Here is a 24944-nt window from a genome sequence, read left to right on the forward strand (position 1 = left end):
ACTTACAACAATAGATGGATATGGATATGGATATGGATATAGAATAGAATAGAATAGAATAGAATAGAATAGAATAGAATAGAATAGAATAGAATAGAATAGAATAGAATAGAATAGAATAGAATAGAAATAGAATAATAGAATAGAATAGAATAGAATAGAAATAAGAATAGAAATAGAATAATAGAATAGAATAGAATAGAATAGAATAGAATAGAATAGAATAGAATAGAATAGAATAGAATAGAATAGAAATAAGAATAGAAATAGAAGAATAGAATAGAATAGAATAGAATAGAATAGAATAGAATAGAATAGAAATAAGAATAGAAATAGAAGAATAGAATAGAATAGAATAGAATAGAATAGAATAGAATAGAATAGAATAGAATAGAATAGAATAGAATAGAATAGAATAGAATAGAATAGAATAGAATAGAATAGAATAGAATAGAATAGAATATAGTGTATGGTAGGATAGGAGAAGCGAAGGTGGAAGGGATCTTAGAGGTCTTCTAGTCCAACCCCCTGCTTAGGCAGAAGAAGCCCCACATCCTGACACCCTGCAGAGGGGCAAGGCCCCCCCCCGTCTCCTTCCCCCTCCTTCGCCCTTCTGCACCAGCCTTCTCCTTCCCTACGTTCTCGCTCCTCCGTGGGTTCCCACCCCTCCGGCGCCCACCAAGCCTCCTCCCGCATCCTCTCCGCCCAGTTTCTGCCGACCCCAGACCCGCGCAGCGCCATCCCGGCGTGCACCCCTCTGCGTTCCTCCCGCCTCTCAGGAGGTCCTCCTCCCAGAAAGACAAAAAAAACACGGGCACACAAAAACACACGCACAAAGAAAAAACAAACACGCACGCACACCGAGGCAGGTCCGGGGCCACGGGAGACCCCCCCCCGTGGTTGGCAACCAGCGGGACTTCCCACCTGCGTGGCGCCTTACCTGCCCGTCCCGCCCACGCGAGCGCCACGCAGGTGGGAAGTCCCGCCGGCTCCGGGCAGCGGCGGCGGCGGCAGCTGCCCCGGCCCAACCCCGCCCCCGCCTCCTCCCACCTGGCGGCCAGGTGAGCCGCGGGGGAGGCGTGGGAAGAGCCAGCGCAGCCGCCCGCCTTCCTTGGCCGCCCGTCCAGGAAGGCAGGAAAGAAGGAAGGAAGGAAAGAAAGAAAGAAAGAGAGAGAGAGAGAGAGAGAGAGAGAGAGAGAGAGAGAGAGAGAGAGAGAGAGAGAGAAGAAAAGGAACCGGGGTCGGCTGCCACAACAGACGAGGCGAAAGTCTCCGCGGATCGCTGCGCGCAGGTGAGCGAGGGTTCTCTGTGTGTCTGTGTGTCTGTGTGTGCGCGCAGAGACTCGGGAAGTAGGGGGGGGCAGAGAGATCCCCCCAAACTTCCGAAGAAGTTCCTTTCCCGCTTTCTCCAGCCAGGTGTCCTTCCTTCCTTCCTTCCTTCCTTCCTTCCTTCCTTCCTTCCTTCCTTCCTTCCTTCCTTCCTTCCTCCATTTGATCACTTAATTTCTTAATTAACAAATTAATCTGCCCACTGCGGCTTCTGATTTTGCACTGGCCTTTTGGCCAGCAATTCTGCCCACTTTCCCTTCCCCTCTGCCTCCCCCCACTCACAACCCCTCCCCCCCCACCTCCTTTGCCACCACCTGGGACCCCTTTTCCCAGGCTTTTTTGAGTTTGGCTCACCTGGACAGGCAGGTAGCAATTAAGGGCAAAATAAAGGCCCAGATTTCTGTTTTGCAGGGCAGGGCGTCGCAAATATAAACATTTCTCCCCCCCACCACCACCACCTCTAGGTTCTTCCGTGGGTGACTCTGGTCTTGGCCCCGTGCCATCTCCACAAGCTATAAGACGCCTTTGGAGTTTTACATTACGTTTTTGTGACACACACACACACACGCCAACACACACTCCTCTAATTTGCACTGTACTGGATTTTTAATATTTGTGTTTCTCTGTGCCTTTGGACGTTGTGTCTCCCGTGCAAAGCATTCCGGGCTGTGGCTTGTGCCCGTTTCACAGAGGGGGACAACCGAGGCCAATCCGTTGGAGACTTGCCCAAAACAGGATTTTGAAACCGCTTGGTCCTGGAGATTTGTTGGTTTTTTTTTTAAAAAAATAAAAGTTTTATTAATTTTTTAAAATTGCAATCTTTAGTGCTTAGTAAACAACCTGTTGTCTGGATTCAAATATTTAACATTAACTTCTTCACTATAAATCTGTTCAATAGTACACAAGAGAGTATTTTTTTTCTCTGATCCCCCTTTCTTCTCTATATTTTTTTCCATTTTCCCCGCATAACACCATTAGAATTTTTGCTACTGTTAACAGAGTTAAATATAAGCATCATATTTTGCTAACATTAGATTAGATAACCTTTATTGTCATTTTTTTCCTGTGGGCACGACGGCACACATTAAAAATGAAATTTAGTTGCTTGCTCTCAAAATTGTACACATACGTAACAGATAGATGATTGATAGATAGATAGACAGATAGACAGACAGATAGATAGATAGACAGACAGACAGACAGACAGACAGACAGACAGATAGATAGATAGATAGATAGATAGATAGATAGATAGATAGATAACGTTTATTGTCATTTTTTTACTGTGGGCACAATGGCACAAATTTAAAAATTAAATTTAGCTGCTTGCTCTCAAAGTGTACACATACATAACACACATTTAAACTTGCTACATACAACATATGTACTGTATAGACCTACATCCTTACATATGAGTACCATATAAATATTAATCACTGTCCATCTTGAATACATAACGGAAGGATATCCGTTAATATCATACAAATAACAATACATCAATTCATAAATCCATAATGTCAATTCATTCATCAATATCCTGTTTTTTTTCGTGCTCTTGTTAAGGTTTGATTTCCCATCGGCATTTGAAATATCTTCATCAGTCATTATTTATAGAGCTACAATTTTTTATTCAAATCAATCCTCCTTTTATCTTCACATTTCCCGTATCAGAAAAAAAAGGGGGGGGGGAGTGCTATCTTAATTCTAAATCATGTCTTTCTGGAGATTTGTTTTTATTAGCCGTTGAAGAGGTCGGAGGTCTCTTTGAAGCCCCCCCCATAAAAAATCTACAGGTCAAGGTGACTTACAAGCGAAGTTGTAACAGCATTGAAAAAAATGGACTTTTGCTCGGCTTTTCACGCTTAATGACCATTGCAGCATCCCCATGCTTAATCGATCGAAGTTCGATCTGAATCGTATTGACATCTGACTCGTATTTATGACGGTTGCAACGTGCTGGGGTCATGGGATCTTGTTTGTCAGAAGCCCCCCCGGGAAGGTCGCTAGGGGGATCACCTGACCCCTGGACACTGCAACCGTCATAAGTACGAGTCAGTTGCCGAGTGTCTGAATTTTGATCCCGTGAATTGAGGAAAACTCTGCTGGTTGTAAATGGGAGGAACTGGCTGTAAGTCGCTTTCTTCAGTGCTGTGACACCTTCGGCCACTAAATGGGCGGCCGTAAATGTGAGGACTACCTGTATCAAGTTTCTTTTGATGTTTCTGACACTCCACGGCGGCATAAATTCGCTTTTCCGTGACAAAACTTTAATTCTGCTTGCCTCTATTTTAAAAGTTTTATACCCAGTTTGTGTGGTTCTAATGCTTTATTTGTGCACTACTTCTGCCAGGGAGTAATTCTGATCAATAAATAAACTAAATGAGTCAAATCAGCGGGAGAATTGAGTTTACAATTGACCTTTGAACCCTAATTCTCGTGACAGAGAGTTGGCTGGGGAATTCTGGGAGGGGAAGTCCATCCCTCTTAAATCGTGCTGGTTGGGGAATTCTGGGAAGAGCCGCTAGAAGAGAATATAAATAGCTCCAATTCTGGGAGTTGAAGTCCTTGATCCTTAGTAGATCTTGCACGAACAAGGGGTTGGACTAGATGTTCTCGAGGGACCCCCTACTCTGATTCCATGACATGGATTACAGGAAATAAATGAAAAACCCTGGGATCCAGAGTGGCTGGCATGACTTACAATGAGCCAGCCGTGTGCGGCAGCTGCCAAAAAAGCCAACGCAGTGCTAGGCTGCATTAACAGAGGGATAGAATCAGGATCACGTGAAATTTTAATACCACTTTACAAGGCCTTGGTAAGGCCACACTTGGAATACGGCATCCAGTTTTGGTCACCACGTTGTAAAAAAAGAGGTTGAGACTCTGGAAAGAGTGCAGAGAAGAGCAACAAAGAGGATCAGGGGACTGGAGGCTAAAAGATATAAGGAGCAGTTGCTGGAATTGGGTGTGTCTAATGAAGAGAAGGACGAGGGGTGACATGATAGCAGTCTTCCAGTATCTCAGGGGCTGCCCCAAAGAAGAGGGAGCCAAGCTCTTCCCCAAAGCACCCACAGGCAGGACAAGAAGCAACAGATGGAAACTAATTAAGGAGAGAAGCAACCTGGAACTAAGGAGAAACTTCTTGACAGTGAGGACAATTAACCAGTGGAACCACCTGCCTCCAGAAGCGGTGAATGCTCCAACACTGGAAGTTTTTAAGAAGACACTGGACAGTCATTTGTCCGAAATGGAATAGGGTTTCCTGACTGAGCAGGGGGCTGGACTAGATGACCTCCATTCCAACTGTTATTCTGTTATCTATCCTTCCTTCCTCCCTCCCTCCCTCCCTTCTCCAACACTGGAAGATTTTAAGAAGAGACTGGACAGCCATTTGTCCGAAATGGTATAGGGTTTCCTGCCTGAGCAGGGGGCTGGACTAGATGACCTCCAAGGTCCCTTCCAACTTTATTATTATTATTATTGGCCTCTCCTGCAGAGCAAAATCATCCCCTGCTGGGGTGCTTTTGTGTGTGTGTGTGTGTGTGTGTTAAAAACATTTAGAGGGATTAATGTCCTTTTCATTTGCAAAACCTGCAGGGGCCCTGTGAAAGAGCCCCATTAGCAGCCTGCTAATGCCTCCCCTTTCTCTGGCAGTTTCCGGAAAGGGTGGGGGCAGGGCAGAGGATTGGGAGAGGGCAGCCTTTGCACGGAGGGGGGGCAGATGCCCACTTGGCAAAGAACGCCCAACCAAGTCTAATAAATAATAATAATAATAATAATAATAATAATAATAATAATAATAATAATAATAATAATAATAATAATAATAATAATAATAATAATAATAAAGTTGGAAGGCTCCTTGGAGGTCATCTAGTCCAACCCCCTGCTCAGTTGTCCCCCCCCTCTCTCGGAGGCTCGGGTTGAGGACCCCTGCCACAGGCCAGGGCCATCAGGGCCATCAGGAGACAGACCCTCCCCCATCTGGGGGCAGCCCCCCCACTCTTCATTCCTGCCATACTCAACCTTGGAAGGAGAGAGCGGGTTTTTTTTTCTAGCCAGCGCCCAGCCCTTTGGAGAGAGGGGGGGGTCAGCCCCTCCTCCCCCCTCCCCAGAGCCAGGTGCTGGGTTGTTTTTCTTCCAGGGACTCATAGGGTGGGCCTAGCAACCCCCCCCCCGCCCCCAAGCAGACCCTTCCCCTGCTCCTCTGTCAGGTGAGTCAGAGGAACACCCCCCCCCGTCCCCCAATCGAACCCACAACGAGGCCTGGTCAGTTTGGTGTCCGTAGGATCAGATGACCCTGGTCCGTGTTTGCATCAGGCTGGGAAGACCTCACTGGGGTGGGGGTGCCCGTGCAGGGAGATGAGGGGAAATTATATATATATACTAAATTATATATATATATATATATATATATATATATATATATATATATATATATATATATATATATATATATATATATATATATATATATATATATATATATATATATATATATATATATATATATATATATATATATATATATATATATATATATATATATATATATATATATATATATATATATATATACTAAATACCATATTAGATGTGAAGACTCTGGAAAGAGGGCTGAGAAGAGCAACAAAGATGATCAGGGGACTGGAGGCTACAACATACAAGGAACGGTTACCGGAATCGGGGATGCCCAGTTTAATGAAGAGAAGGATCAGGGGAGACAGGATAGCAGTCTTCCAAAATTTGGGGGGCTGCCCCAAAGACGAGGGAGCCAAGCTATTCTCCAAAGCGCCCGAAGGCAGGACAAGAAGCAACGGGTGGAAACTAAGCAAAGAGAGAAGCAACCTGGAATTAAGGAGGAATTTCCTGACAGTTAACAATTTCCAGACAGAGAACAATTAACCAGTGGAACAACTTGCCTCAAGAAGTTGTGGGTGCCCCATAGCTGGAGGTTTCTTTAAGAAGAGATTTGACAAACATTTGTCCGGAATGGTATAGGCCAGGGTTTCCTGCCTGAGCAGGGGGTTGGACTAGATGACCTCCAAAGTCCCTTCGAACTTTATTATTATTATTGTTGTTGTTGTCGTCATCATCATCATCATCATCATCATCATCATCATCATCATCCCCCTCGGAGCCCCTGTCCCCTTTGTAACAAAATAACAGAGTTGGACGGGATCTTGGAGGTCATCTAGTCCAACCCCCTGCTCAGGCAGGAAACCCTATAGCATTTCAGACCAATGGCTGTCCAGTTTCTTCTTAATTTTTTTTTTTTACATTTTGATCCCCCCTGCCCCTCTGACGTCCGTCCTCCAGCAACCCCTTTTGCATGGACATTTCCACTGGTCATCGTTATCTAGAGGGGATAATCACATCTCTTTATTTAGTTCTTAAACTTAGAACCTTAGACTCGGACTCCGGCGATTACAGAGTGGTTTCCTGGAGTTAAAATAAAAAACAACACCCTCTAGAAAATTTTTCAAATTAGGGCAAATATATGGCAAGTTTCTAACAAAGGCATGGTGATGGGAAATATAATACAGAATAGAATAGAATAGAATAGAATAGAATAGAATAGAATAGAATAGAATAGAATAGAATAGAATAGAATAGAATAGAATAGAATAGAATAGAATAGAATAGAATAGAATAGAATAGAATAATAATATACAGAATAGAATAGGATAGAATAGAATAATAATATACAGAATAGAATAGAATAGAATAGAATAGAATAGAATAGAATAGAATAGAATAGAATAGAATAGAATAGAATAGAATAGAATAGAATAATAATATACAGAATAGAATAGGATAGGATAGGATAGGATAGGATAGGATAGGATAGAATAGAATAGAATAGAATAGAATAGAATAGAATAGAATAATAAAATACAGAATAGAATAGAATAGAATAGAATAGAATAGAATAGAATAGAATAGAATAGAATAGAATAGAATAGAATAGAATAGAATAATAAAAGAATAGAATACTTTATTTAGCCAAGCGTCATTAGCCACAGAAGGAATTTGTCTGGTACAGAAACTCTTAGTGTATTTGCAAAACAGAAGAGAAAATAACAATCTTTTTTTTTTCTTCTGGAACCTGTGGGCAGGACACAGATCCTCTCAGGAAAAGCTCGCTCTAGCCAGTAAGCCAAGCTGCACGCCTAGCAGGAGAAGTCTGGAATTGACAAAAATCTTTCCGCTGATCATTGAACCTGAACTGGGCAAAAACCTTGACTGGTTTCACAGCAGCCCGCCCCCCCTGTGAAAGTGGCTTGTGCTTTTTGCACCAATCTGAGGTTTGTCTACTCCTGCACCCCATAGGGGCCCCCCACCCCACCCCGATGGCGCCAGACGACGGCACCGAATGGCTCCTGCAGCTGCTGAGCGAAATTCAGCTGGAGCAGTTTTACACCAGGATCCGAGATGAGCTCCACGTCACCCGTCCGAGCCACTTCGACTACGTAAAGCCCCTCGACCTGGACCGCATCGGCCTGGGGCGCCCAGGTGAGGCCAGGGGTCCTGCTCAGAGATGCCCCCTCTCGTAAGACTTGGCAAGCTTCTAGTCCTCATGAGGTGCACGGAAAAAAGGTGGGGAGGGCGTGCAGTATGAAAGGAGGAGGGAATAGGGGTTAAAAAAAATGGACACGTGCCTGTTTAAAATAGATACACAGGTAATCCTCGGATTTAGGACCATACTTCCTGTTGCTAAGCAAGATGGTTGTTAAGTGTGTTTTATGACTTTTTTTTTGCTGTTGTTCCGTGAATCCGCTTGTCAGAAGGGGATCACGTGACCCCGGGGACACCGTGACTGTCATAAACATGCGGCAGCTGCTCAATAGCCCAAATTTTGGTCACGGGGGCTGCTGTCATGTGAAAAGCAGTCATAAATCAGCTTTTTCAGGGCAGCTGTAACTGAACGGTCGCTAAACAGTTGCAAGTTGAGGGCCCCTGGCACGGAGGAGTCTGCTCAGAGGTGCCATCTCTCGCAAGACTCCCAAAGTTTCTAGTCCTCATGAGCACCAGAGGGGGAAAAGCCAGGGAGGGTGCCTGGTATACAAGGAGGATGAAACGGGGCTTCAAAAGGGACGTAACTCTATTGAAATCAGATATAAAAATCTCCCCTTTCCAAGAACCGCTAGCCGGTGGATAAAAACAGCATTTCCCCCCCCCCCTTCATTTACTTTTTCGCCAACCTTGCTAACTTTAAGACTTGTGGACTTCAACTCCCAGAATTCCCCACCCAGCAAAGATTTGCCAGGATTCAGCATGGATACGACAAGAAGGAATGTAAATAGACTACCTTATCGCTTCCCCCCCCCCCCCCGATAAAGTAACTTTCTTAATAGATGGTGGGAATGCGATAGATGTAATATATCTTGACTTCAGCAAAGTGTGTGTGTGTGGGGGGGGGGAAATGGCTGGCGGAGGAATTCTGGGAATTGTAGTCCACAAGTCTTCAGGTTACCGAGGTTGGAGACCCCCGACATATAGAAAGGAACTTATGTTGGGACCATCTCCAGGAGATCACAAAGCCCCTTATCAGGTCGCCTGTTTTGCCGGCAACCTTCATTTGGGCGCGAGTTTGGTTTTCTCGGACCAAGGAATCGTCCCACCGCTTGAAGCTTTGTCTTACAGGTCAGCGGCGGCTGGAAGAGGCCTTGAAACGCCGGAAGGGTCAAAGCCAGCGTCCCAAGTCCTGGGTCTATAAGGTGGGTGCCCGGAGCCTCCCTCGAAGGGACACACCTGGTTGGCTTCACACTCGCCCTGGCATCTCTTAGCAGCAAGCCGTGGGTATCCGGCTGTTTTGACCTGGTGCAGATTTGGGGAAGCGAAAGACGGGGTGTGTGTGATTTATTGCGGAGGCGGGGAAGCGATGCCACCGCTTGCCAATAGAAGAGAGTCTTTGTAGCTCAGGGCTGAACTGGGGGGGTCCTGGGGGGGTTTCTTTGCAGACCTTTTGTGACCCAACTAGGGAACGTCATCAGTGATAGAAGGGAGGGGGGGGTTGCGGAGAGGAGGAGGAGGAGGAGGAGGAGGAGGAGGAGGAGGAGGAGGAGGAGGAGGAAGACTATGGGGTCCTTGGTGATTTCTGAGCTTTGTGGTTTTCTTGCAGACATTTCATGATCCAGCTAGGGAACATCATCAGTGCTAGAAGGGAGTGTGGGAAGAGGAGGAGGAGGAGGAGGAGGAGGAGGAGGAGGAGAAAAGGAGTGAGGGGTCCCCAGTGCCCTCTGAGCTTGGCTGTTTTCTTGCAGACATTTCCTGACCCAAGGAGGGAACATCCTCCGTGCTGGAAATGCATCTCCCTTTCTTCCTAGCACGGATGACGTTTCTTAGTTGGGTCACGAAACATCTGCAAGGAAGCCACCCAGCTCAGCTATCCCTGAGGACCCCACCCCACCCTACCCCCATCACAATGTTGTTCAGGTGACGCCAATTGTGCAATCGGCCACAGCGAGTGACTCAAATCCTGTATAAACTGTCATTTGCCTGCGAGCTCCTGTCTTTGCCGTGTCCGCCGATGCTGTCGGCAAACAGAACCGGGGCGTTCTCTTCGTTGGCTTCAACCATCTCTTGCGCGAACCGTCTTTGGTTGCCCCTGCAAGGCATCAAAACCTGTCGAGATTCGCCCAGGTTGTCCTTCCTGACTGCAGCTCAGGAGGATGTTTGGAACGTGCTTATTAAATTTTGCGTACTATTGTTTTTTTGTGGTTATTGCTGCTTCTTGCCTGGCCAGCCAGATGTTCAGGCTGGCCTTTTCATCCACTGTTCGAGTCCTTCCCAAACACCTAAGATAGGCAGACGTGGCTGTTTGTTGGAGAAAAGCTATCATTCTAGAAAGAGGGCTCTATTATTACTACAGAATAGTTGGTTGCGAAGTCAGCCAGATGTTGAGGCTGGATTTGGCCCGTTTATCCACTTCCTGAGGATCTGGGCTGGACAGATGTTTTTCGATGGGGTTGAAGGCCTCCCCGGAGGACATCAGTTCTTCCAAGCAAAGCTGCCTTTTGCAATTCACCGATGGGGGATTTGGTCAATGCCGATGGTGATCAAGGGGTGCTCCAGATGTTTTGGGATTGCATCTACGGCGCTTATCACGACTATGATTTGTTGCATGTTGAGCCAGATGTTTAGGTTGGATTTGGCATTTTTGTCTGCCTCTTGAGTCCTTCCCAAGGACCTGAAATAGGCAAATGTGGTTGTTTGATTGGGGGATAAAGGATGTCAGCTATTCCAAGTCAAGCTGCTATCTATCTATCTATCTATCTATCTATCTATCTATCTATCTATCTATCTATCTATCTATCTATCTATCTATCTATCTCTCATGTATTTATCTATATCATGTATTTATCATCTATCTCTCATGTATTTATCTATCTATCTATCATCTATCTATCTATATCATTTATCTATGATCTATCATGTATCTATCTATCATGTATTTATCTATGTATCTATCTATGTATCTATCTATCATGTATTTATCTATATCTATCATGTATCTATCTATCTATCATGTATTTATCTATCTATATCATGTATTTATCTATCATCTATCTCATGTATTTACCTATCTATCATCTATCTATCTATATCATTTATCTATGATCTATCATGTATCTATCATGTATTTATCTATGTATCTATCTATGTATCTATCTATCTATCATGTATTTATCTATATCTATCATGTATCTATCTATCTATCTATCATGTATATCATGTATTTATCTATGTATATCTATCATTTATCTATCATGTATCTATCTATCATGTATTTATCTATGTATCTATCTATCATGTATCTATCTATATCTCTCCTATCTATCTATCTATCTATCTATCTATCTATCTATCTATCTATCTATCTATCTATCTAGTATATCTTTCTATCTATCATGTATTTATCTATCTCATTTATCTATCATGTGTCTATCATGTAACTATATCATGCATCTATTATGTATTTATCTATCATATCTATCATGATCTATCATGTTTTATCTCTATCATGCATCTCTCTCTCTCTCTCTCTCTCTCTCTCTCTCTCTCTCTCTCTCTCTCTCTCTCTCTCATGCATCTATTTATCTATCATTTATTTATTTGTTTGTAAAATGTATTGCCCCACCCTGCCCCATCTGATCACAAGAGAACTCTGGGCGGTTTACAATCTTTTCGCAATTGACCGCTGGGGATTTTGCCAATGCCGTCGGTATTCAAGTGGTGCTCCAGATGTTTTGGGATTGCCCCCAAGGTGCCTGTCACTGCTACTATGGGTCCCGGCAGAGTCAGCCAGATGTTTGGGTTTGGCCCATTTCTCCACCTTACGGACGAGTGGAGGGTGGAGGCCGTGGAAACCCCGAGTTAAGTCTGAATTTACTTTGTCTACCAAATCTGAACTTCACTCCGGTTTAGCGCTTCGTGCCACCGCGACGGGCACCAGTGCCACCGTGTGTTCCTTTCTCTTTTTTGCCCCACCAGATGTTCACAGGGGGACGAATCCCAGAAAACGAAGAGACCCCCAGCCCCCAGCCCCTGGCTCCTCCCCGCCTGGACACGGACGCCTCCCTCAAGTGCCTGATTGGCGAGTGGGACCTCCACATGTGCGAGCGGCTGGGCGACGGATGCTTCGGGGTGGTGCATCGCGCCGAGTGGCACGCGCCGGGGGGCGCCTTGGTAAGCGCCTGGCCCGTGGGCCTGCCTGCTGCTCGGCAAAAGGGACCCTGGCTTTACCTGCGCCTGGCCAAACTAGGCGCCCAGGTCCTTAGAACGCAACTTGGTTCAGCCAGCAATTGACAAAGAGGCAGTCTGTTTAGCGAATGTTCCAAGTTACCATGTCCAAAAAAAATTGGCTTACGACTGGTCCTCACTCTTACGACGCTTGCAGCATCCCCACAGTTACGGAATCAAGATTCAGGCGCTTGGCAAGCAGCGTGTTTTTACGACAGTCGCAGCATCCTGTGACCCCAGCTGTATCAAAAAATGTTGTAAAATTGAGCGTGAGTCTTTAATCCAGGGCTCTTCAAACTTGGCCCTTTGATGACTTGTGGACTTCAATTCCCAGAATTCCTCAGCCAGCATGCCTGGCTGAGGAATTCTGGGAGTTGAAGTCCACAAGTCATCAAAGGGTCATAGTTCCCTCATGCCGGCTGAGGAATTCTGGGAGTTGAAGTCCACAAGTCCTAAAGGGATCCCTCACACCGAGGAATTCTGGGAGTTGAAGTCCATAAAAGGGCCAAGTTTCAAGACCCCTGATGTAGGTAGTCCTCAGCGTACAACAATCTGTTTATTGACCGTTTGAAATTACTAAAAATCTGACTTATGACCGTTTTCCACACTTACGACCGTGGCAGCCTCCTCGTGGCCACGTGATCAGAATTTGGATGCTTGGCAACTGACTCGTATTTACGATGGTTGCAGTGTTCCAAGGTTCAGGCGGATCCCCTTTTGCGAACTTTTGGGAAGCGAACTCAATAGGGAAGCGAGATTCACTTGACGTCACTAAGTGAAACTGTCGCAATTCAAGGACTGTCTAGAGGGAGCATTGTGCCTTGTTAGGCAGCAGCTGCGTTCCTTTCCTCTGCTAGATCCCGGTGGCCGTGAAGACGCTGCGGTCGGACGTCTCCTCCAATCCGGGGGCCCTGATTGACTTCCTCAATGAGGTCAACGCCATGTGCTGCCTGGATCACCCCAATCTCCTCCGCCTCCATGGGGTGGTGCTCACCCAGCCCCTCAAGATGGTAAGGGGGACCCCAACGACTCACCTCCAGAAGTTGTGCACGCTCCATCACTGGAGGTTTAGGGTCTCCTCCTTGAGCAGGAGGTTGGACTAGATGACCTCCAGGGTCCCATCCAACTCTGTTATTCTGTAAGGCTCTCCTCGAGCAGGAGGTTGGACTAGATGACCTCCAGGGACCCTTCCACCTCTTGTTATTCCATTAGTCTCCTTCCAAACTTTTCCTGGGAAGGGGAGGGGCTATGAAGAGCAGGAGGGGCCGGGCATCCAGAAGACGGGTGCAAAGATTCTCTCTCGCCGAGTTCACACGACCTGTATAACTCACCCAGGGGGGAAACCATCTAGGATTGCCTTTCAACACATTTATTCTGTTTAATTTTATTTCCCCACCCCCCCGTCCTGCTGGGTTATTTTGGGGTTCAGAGGACGGGGCGATGGGTCGAGGGGGGCACTGTTAACCCTTTCCTCTCGAACTTGGCCCTTTGATGACTTGTGGACGCTGGCTGGGGAATTCTGGGAGTTGAAGTCCACAAGTCATCAGAGGGCCATGTTTGAAGATCTGCTGTTGGCAGGTAACGGAGTTGGCCACGCTGGGCTCCCTCTACGACCGGCTCCAGCCGCCTTTCCCTCTGCACCAGCTCTGGAGCTATGCCGTCCAGGTGGCCGGGGCCATGGCTTACCTGGAGTCCAAGCTCTTCGTCCACCGGGATCTGGCCGCCCGGAACATCCTGCTGGTCACCGAGGACCACGCCAAAATTGGCGACTTTGGCCTGATGCGCCCACTGTCCAGCAAGAGTGACCGCTATGTCATGTCCGCCCACCGGCGCATCCCATTCGCCTGGTAAGGCTCTCCAAGGCCAGGAGGGTTTAACCCCCCACTTCTCCCATCTCCTCAGGCTGCTGCTGAGCCCTCAGCGGCCATGAGGACTAGCGCCTTGCAGGGTGCTGGCAAGACCTGAATGAAGGAACGTACCATGCCATGATTTCAGGGTGAGATGTGGTTTTTCAGAAGAGGCCAGACAGCTGGACTTGTCTGAAATGGTCTAGGGTCTTCTGATTGACTGGGGGGGGGGGGCTGGACTAGAAGACCTCCAAGGACCCTTCCAACTCTGTTATTCGGCTATCTCCCTTCCCTTCCCTTCCCTTCCCTTCCCTTCCCTTCCCTTCCCTTCCCTTCCCTTCCCTTCCCTTCCCTTCCTGGACAGCCACTTGTCTGAAATGATAAAGGGTCTCCTGCTTGAGCAGGGGCTAGACTAGATGACCTCCAGGATCCCTTTCAATCCTGTTCTTCTGTTAAATTTTATTCTGTTATTCTGCTTTCTTCCTTCCTTCCTGATTGGACAGCCGCTTTCCTGAAATGGTAGAGGGTCTCCTGGTTAAGCAGGGGGTTGGACTAGATGACCTCCAAGGTCCCTTCCAGCTCTATTCTGATTCCCCAGCTCAGGTGGGCTGCGGGTGACCAGGTGACCGACACCCCCCCTTGTTGCCCCTCCAGGTGCGCCCCTGAGAGCCTGCGCCTGGGCGTCTTCACCAGCGCCTCGGACGTCTGGATGTTTGGGGTGACCCTCTGGGAGATCTTCTCCTACTGCGAGGAGCCCTGGGTGGGCTTGAGCGGCAGGCAGGTGAGACCCAGAGGGGGCGCCCTCCAAACAGGCACGGGGGAGGGGCCAGTGGTTAGAGCCGGTGCCTGTCTGGGGGATGATGGGAAGTGTAGTCTGAGGCCTGGAGGGGGCGGGGGGCGGGTAAGGGGGTAAGGGCTTGGCCAGCCGGAAACTGTTCAGAGCTGCTTTGCCAGGGGTGGTGGTCAAAAAAGTCAAGATGGCGGCCGGGCAAAGAAAACACCCGCCTGTTTGATTTTTTTTTCCCTCCATGCACGAAAACGGACACAAAAATGGGCAAGGGTTTGATGACGGCTGCCATCTAGAGGCAGTTTGGTCTAGTGGTTGAGGCGTCAGGTTAGAAACCAGGAGACGGTGAGTTCTAGTCCTGCCTTAAATATGAAAGCCGGCTGGGTGATTTTAGGCCAATCGCCAGGAGACGGTGAGTTCTAGTCCCACCTTAGATGTCTAAGTGACTGGGTGACTTTGGGCCAATCGCCAGGAGACGGGGAGTTCTAGTCCCACCTTAGATGTCTAAGTGACTGGGTGACTTTGGGCCAATCACCAGGAGACGGGGAGTTCTAGTCCCACCTCAGTTGTCTAAGTGACTGGGTGACTTTGGGCCAATCACCAGGAGACGGTGAGTTCTAGTCCCACCTTAGATGTCTGACTGGGTGACTTTGGGCCAATCGCCAGGAGACGGTGAGTTCTAGTCCCACCTTAGATGTCTGACTGGGTGACTTTGGGCCAATCGCCAGGAGACGGTGAGTTCTAGTCCCACCTTAGATGTCTAAGTGACTGGGTGATTTTGGGCCAATCGCCAGGAGACCGTGAGTTCTAGTCCCACCTCAGTTGTCTAAGTGACTGGGTGACTTTGGGCCAATCGCCAGGAGACGGTGAGTTCTAGTCCCACCTTAGATGTCTAAGTGACTGGGTGATTTTGGGCCAATCGCCAGGAGACCGTGAGTTCTAGTCCCACCTCAGTTGTCTAAGTGACTGGGTGACTTTGGGCCAATCGCCAGGAGACGGTGAGTTCTAGTCCCACCTTAGATGTCTAAGTCACTGGGTGACTTTGGGCCAATCGCCAGGAGATGGTGATTTCTAGTCCCTCCTTAAGCATGAAATCCATCTGAATGACATTGGGCCAATCGCCAGGAGACGGTGAGTTCTAGTCCCACCTTAGATGTCTAAGTGACTGGGTGACTTTGGGCCAATCGCCAGGAGACGGTGAGTTCTAGTCCCACCTCAGTTGTCTAAGTGACTGGGTGACTTTGGGCCAATCACCAGGAGACCGTGAGTTCTAGTCCCACCTTAGATGTCTAAGTCACTGGGTGACTTTGGGCCAATCGCCAGGAGATGGTGATTTCTAGTCCCTCCTTAAGCATGAAATCCATCTGAATGACATTGGGCCAATCGCCAGGAGACGGTGAGTTCTAGTCCCACCTTAGATGTCTAAGTGACTGGGTGATTTGGGGCCAATCGCCAGGAGACGGTGAGTTCTAGTCCCACCTCAGTTGTCTAAGTGACTGGGTGACTTTGGGCCAATCACCAGGAGACGGTGAGTTCTAGTCCCTCCTTAAGCATGAAATCCATCTGAATGACATTGGGCCAATCACTAGGAGACGGTGAGTTCTAGTGCACCTACAGCATGAAAGCCAGCTGGGTGACTTTGACCTAGTCCCTCTCTCAGCCCAGCTCACCTCACAGGGTTGTTGTGTTGGGGGGGAAAAAATAGGAGATGGAAGCAATATTAGGCATGTTCGCTGCCTTAAGTTATTTATAAAAATAGCAGAGACAGCACAAAATAGCTATTTTTTTTTCCGTTAAGCGACTTTTGAGCTTCTGGTAGATCTTGTGTGCTCCTGACCATGAAATGGATGCTTTATTTTTCCTTCCTGACCCCCCCCCCCCAGATCATGATCAAAATCGACCGAGAAGGAGGCCGCTTGGAAAAAACGGAAGATTGTCCCAGAGGCATCTACGCCCTGGCGCTCAAGTGCTGGGCCCACAACCCGGAAGAGCGGCCCAAATTCCGGGAAATTGTCCACCTGTTGCAGGAGGTCAGAGGAAGGCTGGGTTCACACAACACCTGGGGTGGGTCAGGGGAAAAAAAGACTCTTTTTTGGTCCAGGAATATCTAGATTCCTGTCTGGTTACGTTGGGACTGCCAGGTGGCTGGCATCAGCCTGTCTAGGGCAGGGGCCTCCCAACGTGGCCACTTTAAGACTTGTGGACTTCAACTCCCAGAATTCCCCAGCCAGCAGCCATTTTGCTACCACTGCTAGGGATTCTGGGAACTGAAGTCCACACATCTGGAAGCCAGGGAGTTTGAAGAGCCCTGTTTTAGGGTCTGAAGATATGTGGACTTCAACTCCCAGAATTCCCTAGCCAGCAGCCATGCTTGTTGCTGCCACTGCTAGGGATTCTGGGAACTGGAGTCCACACATCCGGAAGGCAGGGAATTTAGAGACCCTTGGTTTAGGGTCTGAAGATATGTGGACTTCAACTCCCAGAATTCTCCAGCCAGCAGCTATGCTTGTTGCTGCCGCCACTGCTAGGGATTCTGGGAGTTGAAGTCCGCACATAGTCCCAGATTTAAAGCCATTCGTTTAGTGACTGTTTGAAGTTACAACGGCAGTGGAAAAAATGACTTAGGACTGTGTTTTGCTCTTACGGCTGTTGCAACATCCCGACGGTCACGTCATCAAAATTCAGGCACTCGGCAACCGACTCGTATTTACGACGGTTGCAGGGTCTAGGGTTCGCGTGACCCCCCTTTTGCGACCTGCTGACAAGTGAAGTCCATGGAGAAGCCGGATTCGCTTAACAACGGTGTGACTCACTTTAACAACCGCAGTGACTAGGCAAGGAAGTCGTAGAGTGGGGCAAAACTCACTTAACAACTGCCTTGCTTAGCAACGGGAATGTTGCCCGCTTGACTTTTTTTTAAAAAAAACCACACCCCCTCAGACGTGTGTGTCTGTGTGTCTTTTTAACCCAGCTGCGTCCCAAGGAGAGGAAGGCCATTCGTGCGTTCGGTGAGCCCGGCTGGCTAAGGGTGGAAGCAAACGACCCGGTCACCATTATCGAAGGCGGGTGAGTGAAGAGGCTGGGACCTCTTTCAGGGTGGGGAAGGGGAGGGGAGGGGTCTGCACTCCCTCGCCCCACCCCCCTTCCCAATCACACAGCCTGCCTATCTCTTCAGCTCCATCCTGCTTTGCAAGTTTCTAGTCCTCCATGTCCGATTTCCGTTCTTCTCTTCTGATCGCTCCTCGCCTCTGTTCCTACAGTCACAAGAGGTCAGGGGTTCCGTGAGGTCATCTAGGCCAACCCCCTTCCCCGCTTACCTTTATCCATCTAGCATCAATGTAGTCTCGCTTAAGGCTTCTCGTAAATTTATTTCATTGTCCTTGAGATGCTGCAAGGACAATTTTCTTTTGTCCCAAGCATTTCCTGGCTTCCTAAGTCAATGGGAGTTGTAGTCCAAAACTCCAGTGGGGGACCCCGTGGGCTACATTCCTCTTATTCTCCACTTCCCTCTTTTCTTTTGCCCCTCCAGCCCCGAATCGTCCACCTGGCGAGGGCAGAACAAGCGGACCCTCAAAGTCGGCATCTTCCCGTCTTCCGTCCTGGCGGCAGTTGAGGATGCGGCGCCCCCTGTTGGAGCTACGCGGATCAGTCACCCCATCCGAAGCTCCTTCCTTCACCTGAGTCACGGGGACATCGACCCTGAGCGAGGGTGGGGGTCTCCGGACCACAAGGAGGAGTACGTGTTGGAGGGGAGGGGTTGGGCGTCACACACACACACACACCCCATTGAAAAGGTGTGTCTTAGGACCCCTGCAGGACCATACCCAGTATTTGTACGTGTCCTGCCACCTGGTGGTCGGCAGTGGTACTGCCCTTTCTGTCCAGGCTGCAGCAAGTAGGGCCAAGGCCATCCCAGCAAGCAGAGGAGCCTGGAAAGGGGAGGGGGCAGCTGGACCCCCACCCCAGGGGAGTCACATCAGTGGGATCAGGGACCCAACCGGGACACCCGGTTTGATTTCCATGCCCCGAAAAGAATTACAGATTGTCCTCAAACTTACGGCCACAATCGGAACTGGAATTTCTGGTGAGAATATCTGAAAGGGTGTGGGGGGTTCCTGAGCATGTGAAAAAGGAGACACCCCCCTTAAAATTTGAGCCCAAGGTCTGCAGATGGTGTCTTTCTGGGCCTGCCTTCCTCAACCTCGGGCACGTTAAGGTGTGTGGACTTCAAAGCCAGCAGGGGGAATTCTGGGAGTTGAAGTCCACACGTCTTGAGGACAGGTGAAGCAACGGTCCAAGTAGGCAGTCCTCGACTTACGAGCCTGTTGCTAAGCGAGACATTTCTTAAGCGAATTTCGCTCCGTTGCACGCCCTGCCTTGCCGCAGCTGTGAAGAAAATCACGGCGGTTGTTCAGCGAGTGGTACGGTCCTTAAGTGAATCCCGCAGCCTGGTGGGAAGCCAGCCGGGAAGGTCGCAAAAATGACCGTGGGAGGCTGCGACCGTCATAAATACGTGCCGGTTTGCCAAGCGAGCGCCCAAATTTTTGATCCCGTGACCTTTGGGAGGCTGTGACGGTCGTAAGCACGAGGACCGGTCATCAGTTCACTTTTCCCGTGCCTGTTGCAACTTCGAACAGACACTAAAGGAATGGGGGCGAGGCGAGGCCGTCGCTAAGCGGAACATGGGTGTTTCGTCTTCTTCATCCTAGGAAGAAACCAAAAGTGCGTGGGGGGAATCTCAGTCCCCAGAATTCCAGCAAGAATAAGCAGCTGCTGCAACTGGCGCGTGAGTCTCCCCCTCCCCTTAATGGGTGTTTTTTGGGGGAGGGTCTTGTGCCCCTCTTCCCCCACCTGGTTTATTAAACCTTCCCCCCCCCGCTGTCCCCTGCAGGCCTGTCCAAAAGCCTGGAGTCCATCTCCGAGTGGTCCATCCTGCGTCACAAGCCGAGGTTCCCCCCGTTCCGGACGGAGGGGCCTAGCCGGACCCCCCAGCGGCGGTTCAGCGACCTGCCCACCCCCCTCCCGTCGTCCCCCCCTCAGCCGGAGAGCCGCAGCCCCAAGGCCGCGGCCCGCATCCCGAACCCGGCCCTGCCTTCCTGGGCCCTGCCCAAGGCGGAGGCTGCGGGGGCCAAGGAGAAGGAGCAGCGGGGGGCCCGCCCAGGCCCCAAAGGCGCTGGGGGGCCACCCCCGCCCAGTGGGCCGAGGCTGACCATGGGGGAGATCGAGAAGAAGATCAAGGAGGTAAGAGACCGCCTTCCGCGAGGCCCACCGGGTCTAGTTTCAAAGCGGGGTGGTGGTGGAGGGGGAACCCTGAGGGCATCCATCCGGGCTTTGTCCTCTCAAACTGGATCTGGGCTGGGCTGCTGGGGAGGGGGAGGTTGTTTCCTTCCCCTCCTTCTCTGGGTTAGGGGTCAAGGAAGGGATCGCTGGTGGATTGGAAGAGCTTGAAATGGAGCTCCTTAAAGGAAAAGGAGACCACAGGGAGATATTCCCAGAGCTGATCTGAAAACCCCTTGGAAAAATTCTTTACAGGTAAATCCTCGACTTACAACAGTTTAGTGACCATTCTGGCCGCCCTGGAAAAAGTGACTTATGACTGTTTTTCACACTTACGACCGTTGCAGCCTCCCTGTGGTCACGTGATCAGGGTTCGGACGCTCGGCAACTGACTCGTATTTACGATGGCCGCAGCATGCCGGGGTGTGTGTGTGTCACGTGATCCCCTTTTGCGACCTTCTGGCAAGTAAAGTCCACGGGGCGGAGCCCGATTCGCTTAACAACCGTGTGACTCAGCGCCTGCAGTAATTAACAACTGTGGCAGAAAGGTCATAAAATGGGGCAAAACTCAGATTAACGACGGTCTGACTTAGCTGGGCTCAGATTGTGCTCATTAAGTCGAGGATTACCTGTATTAAATTTATTCCTTATTAAATTTATTTGCTGCCCATCTCTGATTTCCAAAACACCCTCTCTGCTATAATAATAATAATAATAATAATAATAATAATAATAATAATAATAATAATAATAATAATAATAATAATAATAATAATAATAATAATAATAATAATAGTGATGATGATGTTGGAAGGGACCTGGGAGGTCGTCTAGTCCAACCCCCTGCCTTCGTGAATTCTGTTTAACCCTTCCCGGTGGAGATGGGTATTGTAGTCCCAAAGACCGGCAGGGGCTGGGCACGGGAAGGCTAGCCAATCCTTGAAGGGGGAGGGCTCGGCGCCCCTTTCTTCTCTTGAGCCCCCGCCCCCCCAAGCGAGGGAGTTGGGGGTCGGCCCCCTGCGGCCCCTTGGCTGAGGCTGCCCGTTTGCCCCTCCCCTCCCCCCCCCCCGCAGGTGGAGGAGCGGGTCCATGGGGTGACCACGGAGGAGTGCCTGGAGGCCCTGCGGATGAACAGCTGGGAGGTGCCCAAGACGGTCCAGCTGCTGAAGGTGGGAAGCCCTGTGGGGCGGCCAGCTGTTTTGCAGCTGTGCCTCCTGGATGGGGAGGGCAGCGGGAGAGGGAGGGGCTTCCGGGAGCCTCTGGCATGACTTGCGTCTTCCCTCCTCGCCTTCGCCCTTCCCTACTTTCCTTCCCTTCTTCCTCCTTTTCTTGCTTTTATCCCTCCCTTTTTCTTCCTTTCCTTCTTCCCTCTCCATTTCCCTCCCTCCCTCTTTTGCCTTCTCTCCTTCCATCCCCTTTCCTTCCTGTCCCCTTTCCCTTCCTCCCTCCCTCCCTCTCGCCTTCCTCCCTTCCCTCTTCTCCTCCCTCTTTTGCCTTCTCTCCTTCCCCCTTCCTTCCTGCCCCCCTTCCCTTCATTTCCTCCCTCCCCCCCCCCAGGTCCACCAGCTCTTCAACCTGAGCTCCCTCTCCTGGGAGGAATGCCGGCGCGTCCTGGAGAAGCACCGCTGGAACCTGGCCATGGCCTCCCGCTACGTGCTCAGCCGGGGTCTCCGGAGCTGAGCAGGCGCCGGGGGTGGGCCTGTCCCGGGATCCCCTGGGCAGGAAAGCAGCCCGGTGGCCGCGCGGAGGGGCGGCCCAAAGACGAGCCGGCCAGCTCCCTTCTGGCCAACGAGGCACCGAAGCCAGCGGCCCGGTTGAACCTGCCCCGCTCTGAACCTCGGGACACAAGCTCCTAGTCCTCTTTGAGGAGGCACACCTCCGCTGGGCTGCGCCCCGGAACCCCCCTCCCTTATTTTATAAGTCGCGTTTTTCCCCCCCAAGGATCTGCGGGCTTTCTTATTTATGAGCACGGCTGGCTTTGCCTTCGCTCGATCTGGGGGGGGGGTCCTCCAGACAGCCCCCCCTCACCAAACGCCCATGCGCGTTCAGTGGCGGGCGGGCGGGGGTCGGCCGGCAGTGGGCGAAAGCGGGGCTCTGCGAGGGAAGGGCCTTCCCGGCTGTCTTTTCCTTATGTAAATATGGGCCAAATATGGGCAATAAAGGCGAACAGCTGCGCGTGGCTCCTGGGGGGGTCTTTGGAGGAGGGGAGGAGTGGGGAAGTGGAGGAGGAAGAGGTGAGGAAGAGAAGAGGCAGGGAGAAGGGAAGAGGCACGGAAAAGGAGAAGGAAGGGGAGAGGGGGAGGACAGGGAAAAAGGGAGGGAGGAGGAAGTAATGAGGGGAAGGGAAGAGGGGGAGGGGAGGAGACAGGGAAAAGGAGGAAGGGAAAAGGAAGTAGGGAGGGGAAGGGAAGGGAAGAGGGGGAGGAAAGGAGAGGGAAAAGGAGGAAGGGAGGAGGAAGTAGGGAGGGGAAGGGAAGAGGGGGAGGAAAGGAGAGGGAAAAGGAGGAAGGGAGGAGGAAGTAGGGAAGGGGAGGGGAAGAGAGGGAAAAGGAGGGAGGAGGAAGTAGGGAGGGGAAGCAAAGAGGCACAGAAACGGAGAAGGGAAGAGGGGGAGGGGAGGAGACAGGGAAAAGAAGGAAGGGAAGAGGAGGCAGGGAGGGGGAGGAAGAGGAGGGGAAGGGAAAAGGAGGCGGGGACAGGGAAGAAAAGGAAGAGGAGGAAGGGAAGAGAGAGGAAGAGGCGGCGACACGAAGACCCACTCCGAGGGTGTTGTCAGAATCCATTTATATCATATTCATAAATGGAATGTTTCAAACATTATTCCATGGATTCTGCCATCTTCCGAAGAGAAGAGAATGGATGTGTATTGAACCGGTATTAGGCATTTCAAAGGAAAGGAGAAGCCTTTTGAACTGGGGAAACAAAAGGGGGGGGGCTAGCATCTGGCTTCTGTCACGGAAGAGAGCAATAAACATGAAAGGCCCTAAGTTCCTTGATATGAGAGAAAGGATGGGGGACTGACCAAATGGGGCTAAGGGGGGTTAAACCGGGAACTCTATATAAGGGTTTACTTCGTGGGATAATATTAAGTCCTGTCTCGTTTCCTACAACCAAGCATGTCACAGTAAAGATTCTTTTTGGAATAGATTTGACTCCAAGAATTTTGTCTTCCTAAGACGTGGTTTGGGGTGGGTCCTGACAGGTGTTTTGTGTCCTGGCTTTACAGGAAGTCCTCACCACCATTCATGACCACTTGAATTTACGATGCACTGGGGAAAAAAAGACTTACGACTGTTCCTCACCCTTATGACCATCGCAGCGCCCACAGGGCTGTGACTCAAGACGATACCCCACTCAAACATTAACCACCACCCCTGCCCCAAAACCTTAAGTGCGGCCGTTAACGAGCACCAAACCCAACAGCGAGTCCATCTCACCGTGATATTGCCCCATTTCACGACCTTCCTCGCCACGGTCGTTGAGCGAATCACTGTAGGGGATATGTTAGCCACCCGGTCCTTAAGTGAATCTGGCTTCCCCCACTGACCGTGCTTGTCAGCAGGTCGCAAGAGGGGATCACATGACCCCCCAGGGAGATGCCGCGACGGTCATAAACACGAGTCAGTGGCCGAGCATCTGAATTTTGATCAGGCTGCAACGGTCGTTAAGTGTGAAAAGCGGTCGTAGGTCACTTTTTTCAATGCCGTTGTAAGTTCTGTGGTAAGTAGAGGGCTGTTTTTTAAGGTTTGACAGCTGCTGTTAATGACGCCAATAAAATCAACAATCCATCAAAGGGGGTGGGGGGGAATGAGCAAATGCTACATATTTATTCGTTCCTCTTTGGTTCGGCCTGGAGACGCAGAAGCTTCATCGTCCGCGAGACTCCCAATTACAGACTTGGGTTTTTTTGCACAACCCGCTTGACCTCCCACTCTGGGCCCAGCCTTCCTCTCCACGGGTGGGAACTACAAATCCCATCGCCCCTGCCATGGGTCGGAGCAGACTGCCAGAGTTGGACGGCGCTCAGGGAACCCCAAACTCGAGGACCTGAAATTTGTCCAAGCCAGCATCTTCAACAGCCACCTTTGGGGTTTTTTTCAGCTACAACTCCTTTCTCCGCCATCATTGTGGGGTGCAAATTCTTGACCACCCCACCCACCCCCTTTCGCCCCACGCCACCCTAACCCTCCCCAAAACATTTGGTTTAAATACAGTAGAGGAAAAAACACAGGATATTAACATTATCCAAGACACTGAAATCCAGAAAGGGGTTGTCTGCTTCTCCGTGACCCCCCCAACTCTCGAGCTGATGGTGGGGAGTCCCTAACAGCCCACAAAATGTGTGGGGGGTGTCTTGCTATTTTAGTGGTTAAGCAACGTAGCACCGGCAACCGTGCCTGGCCAGAACCTTGAAACAGGAATTAAAATACCAGCTCGGAGAGCAAAACTGTCCACAAATTTGGGCCAGAAAGAGGAAAAAAATGGCAAACGTTTGGCCCGACACACCCGAATTTGTTTCGTCCTTGGTTGCCAACAGGACCCACAAACACACAGCGTACATAATCCAGACAGACTCACACACCCAAGGTGTCATCCGAGTGGCTCCCAGCTCAATCGGCTTAAGACTACAATGCCCATCCCTCTCAAGCAGCCCAGCCTATCCCCGGAGGGCTCCACGTTGCGGAAAGCAAGTCCAGCCACATCCCGTGACAGCAAATTAAATAAAAAAAAGAGAACTGTGAAACAACAATTGAGACAGACAGATGTCTCCAGATGTGCTGCTTTTCAAACTTAACAAAAGCATCTGTGCACCAATGAGCTCGGCTCTCTTGTCTTGCGATCGTCTGATACGGGTGCAACAAGGAAGCCTTTGTTAAACCAGAGATGGTTTGTTTTGTTTTTCTTTTAACAAGCAGGGATTATTCTTTTCCTCCACTCTAATTTTTCAGGGGGGGGGG

General features: G+C 49.8%; 1 protein-coding gene across 1 annotated transcript; it reads left to right on the plus strand.

Annotated features, from left to right (window-relative positions):
- The first annotated feature begins 1175 nt into the window (after positions 1 to 1175).
- LOC308676741 (non-receptor tyrosine-protein kinase TNK1-like) lies at positions 1176 to 22269 on the plus strand. Its single transcript, XM_081342758.1, has 14 exons — positions 1176 to 1292; positions 7663 to 7845; positions 8977 to 9050; positions 11827 to 12021; positions 12933 to 13085; positions 13654 to 13922; positions 14577 to 14703; positions 16593 to 16739; positions 17681 to 17775; positions 18239 to 18445; positions 19419 to 19495; positions 19601 to 19950; positions 21060 to 21155; positions 21544 to 22269. The coding sequence occupies exons 2-14, from the start codon at positions 7683 to 7685 to the stop codon at positions 21664 to 21666; spliced, it is 2076 nt and encodes a 691-aa protein (XP_081198884.1). The 5' UTR covers positions 1176 to 1292; positions 7663 to 7682; the 3' UTR covers positions 21667 to 22269.
- The last annotated feature ends 2675 nt before the right edge of the window (positions 22270 to 24944 follow it).

This window comes from Vipera berus (genome assembly GCF_964194415.1).
Source record: "Vipera berus genome assembly, chromosome: W".
Taxonomy (NCBI): Eukaryota; Metazoa; Chordata; class Lepidosauria; order Squamata; family Viperidae; genus Vipera; species Vipera berus.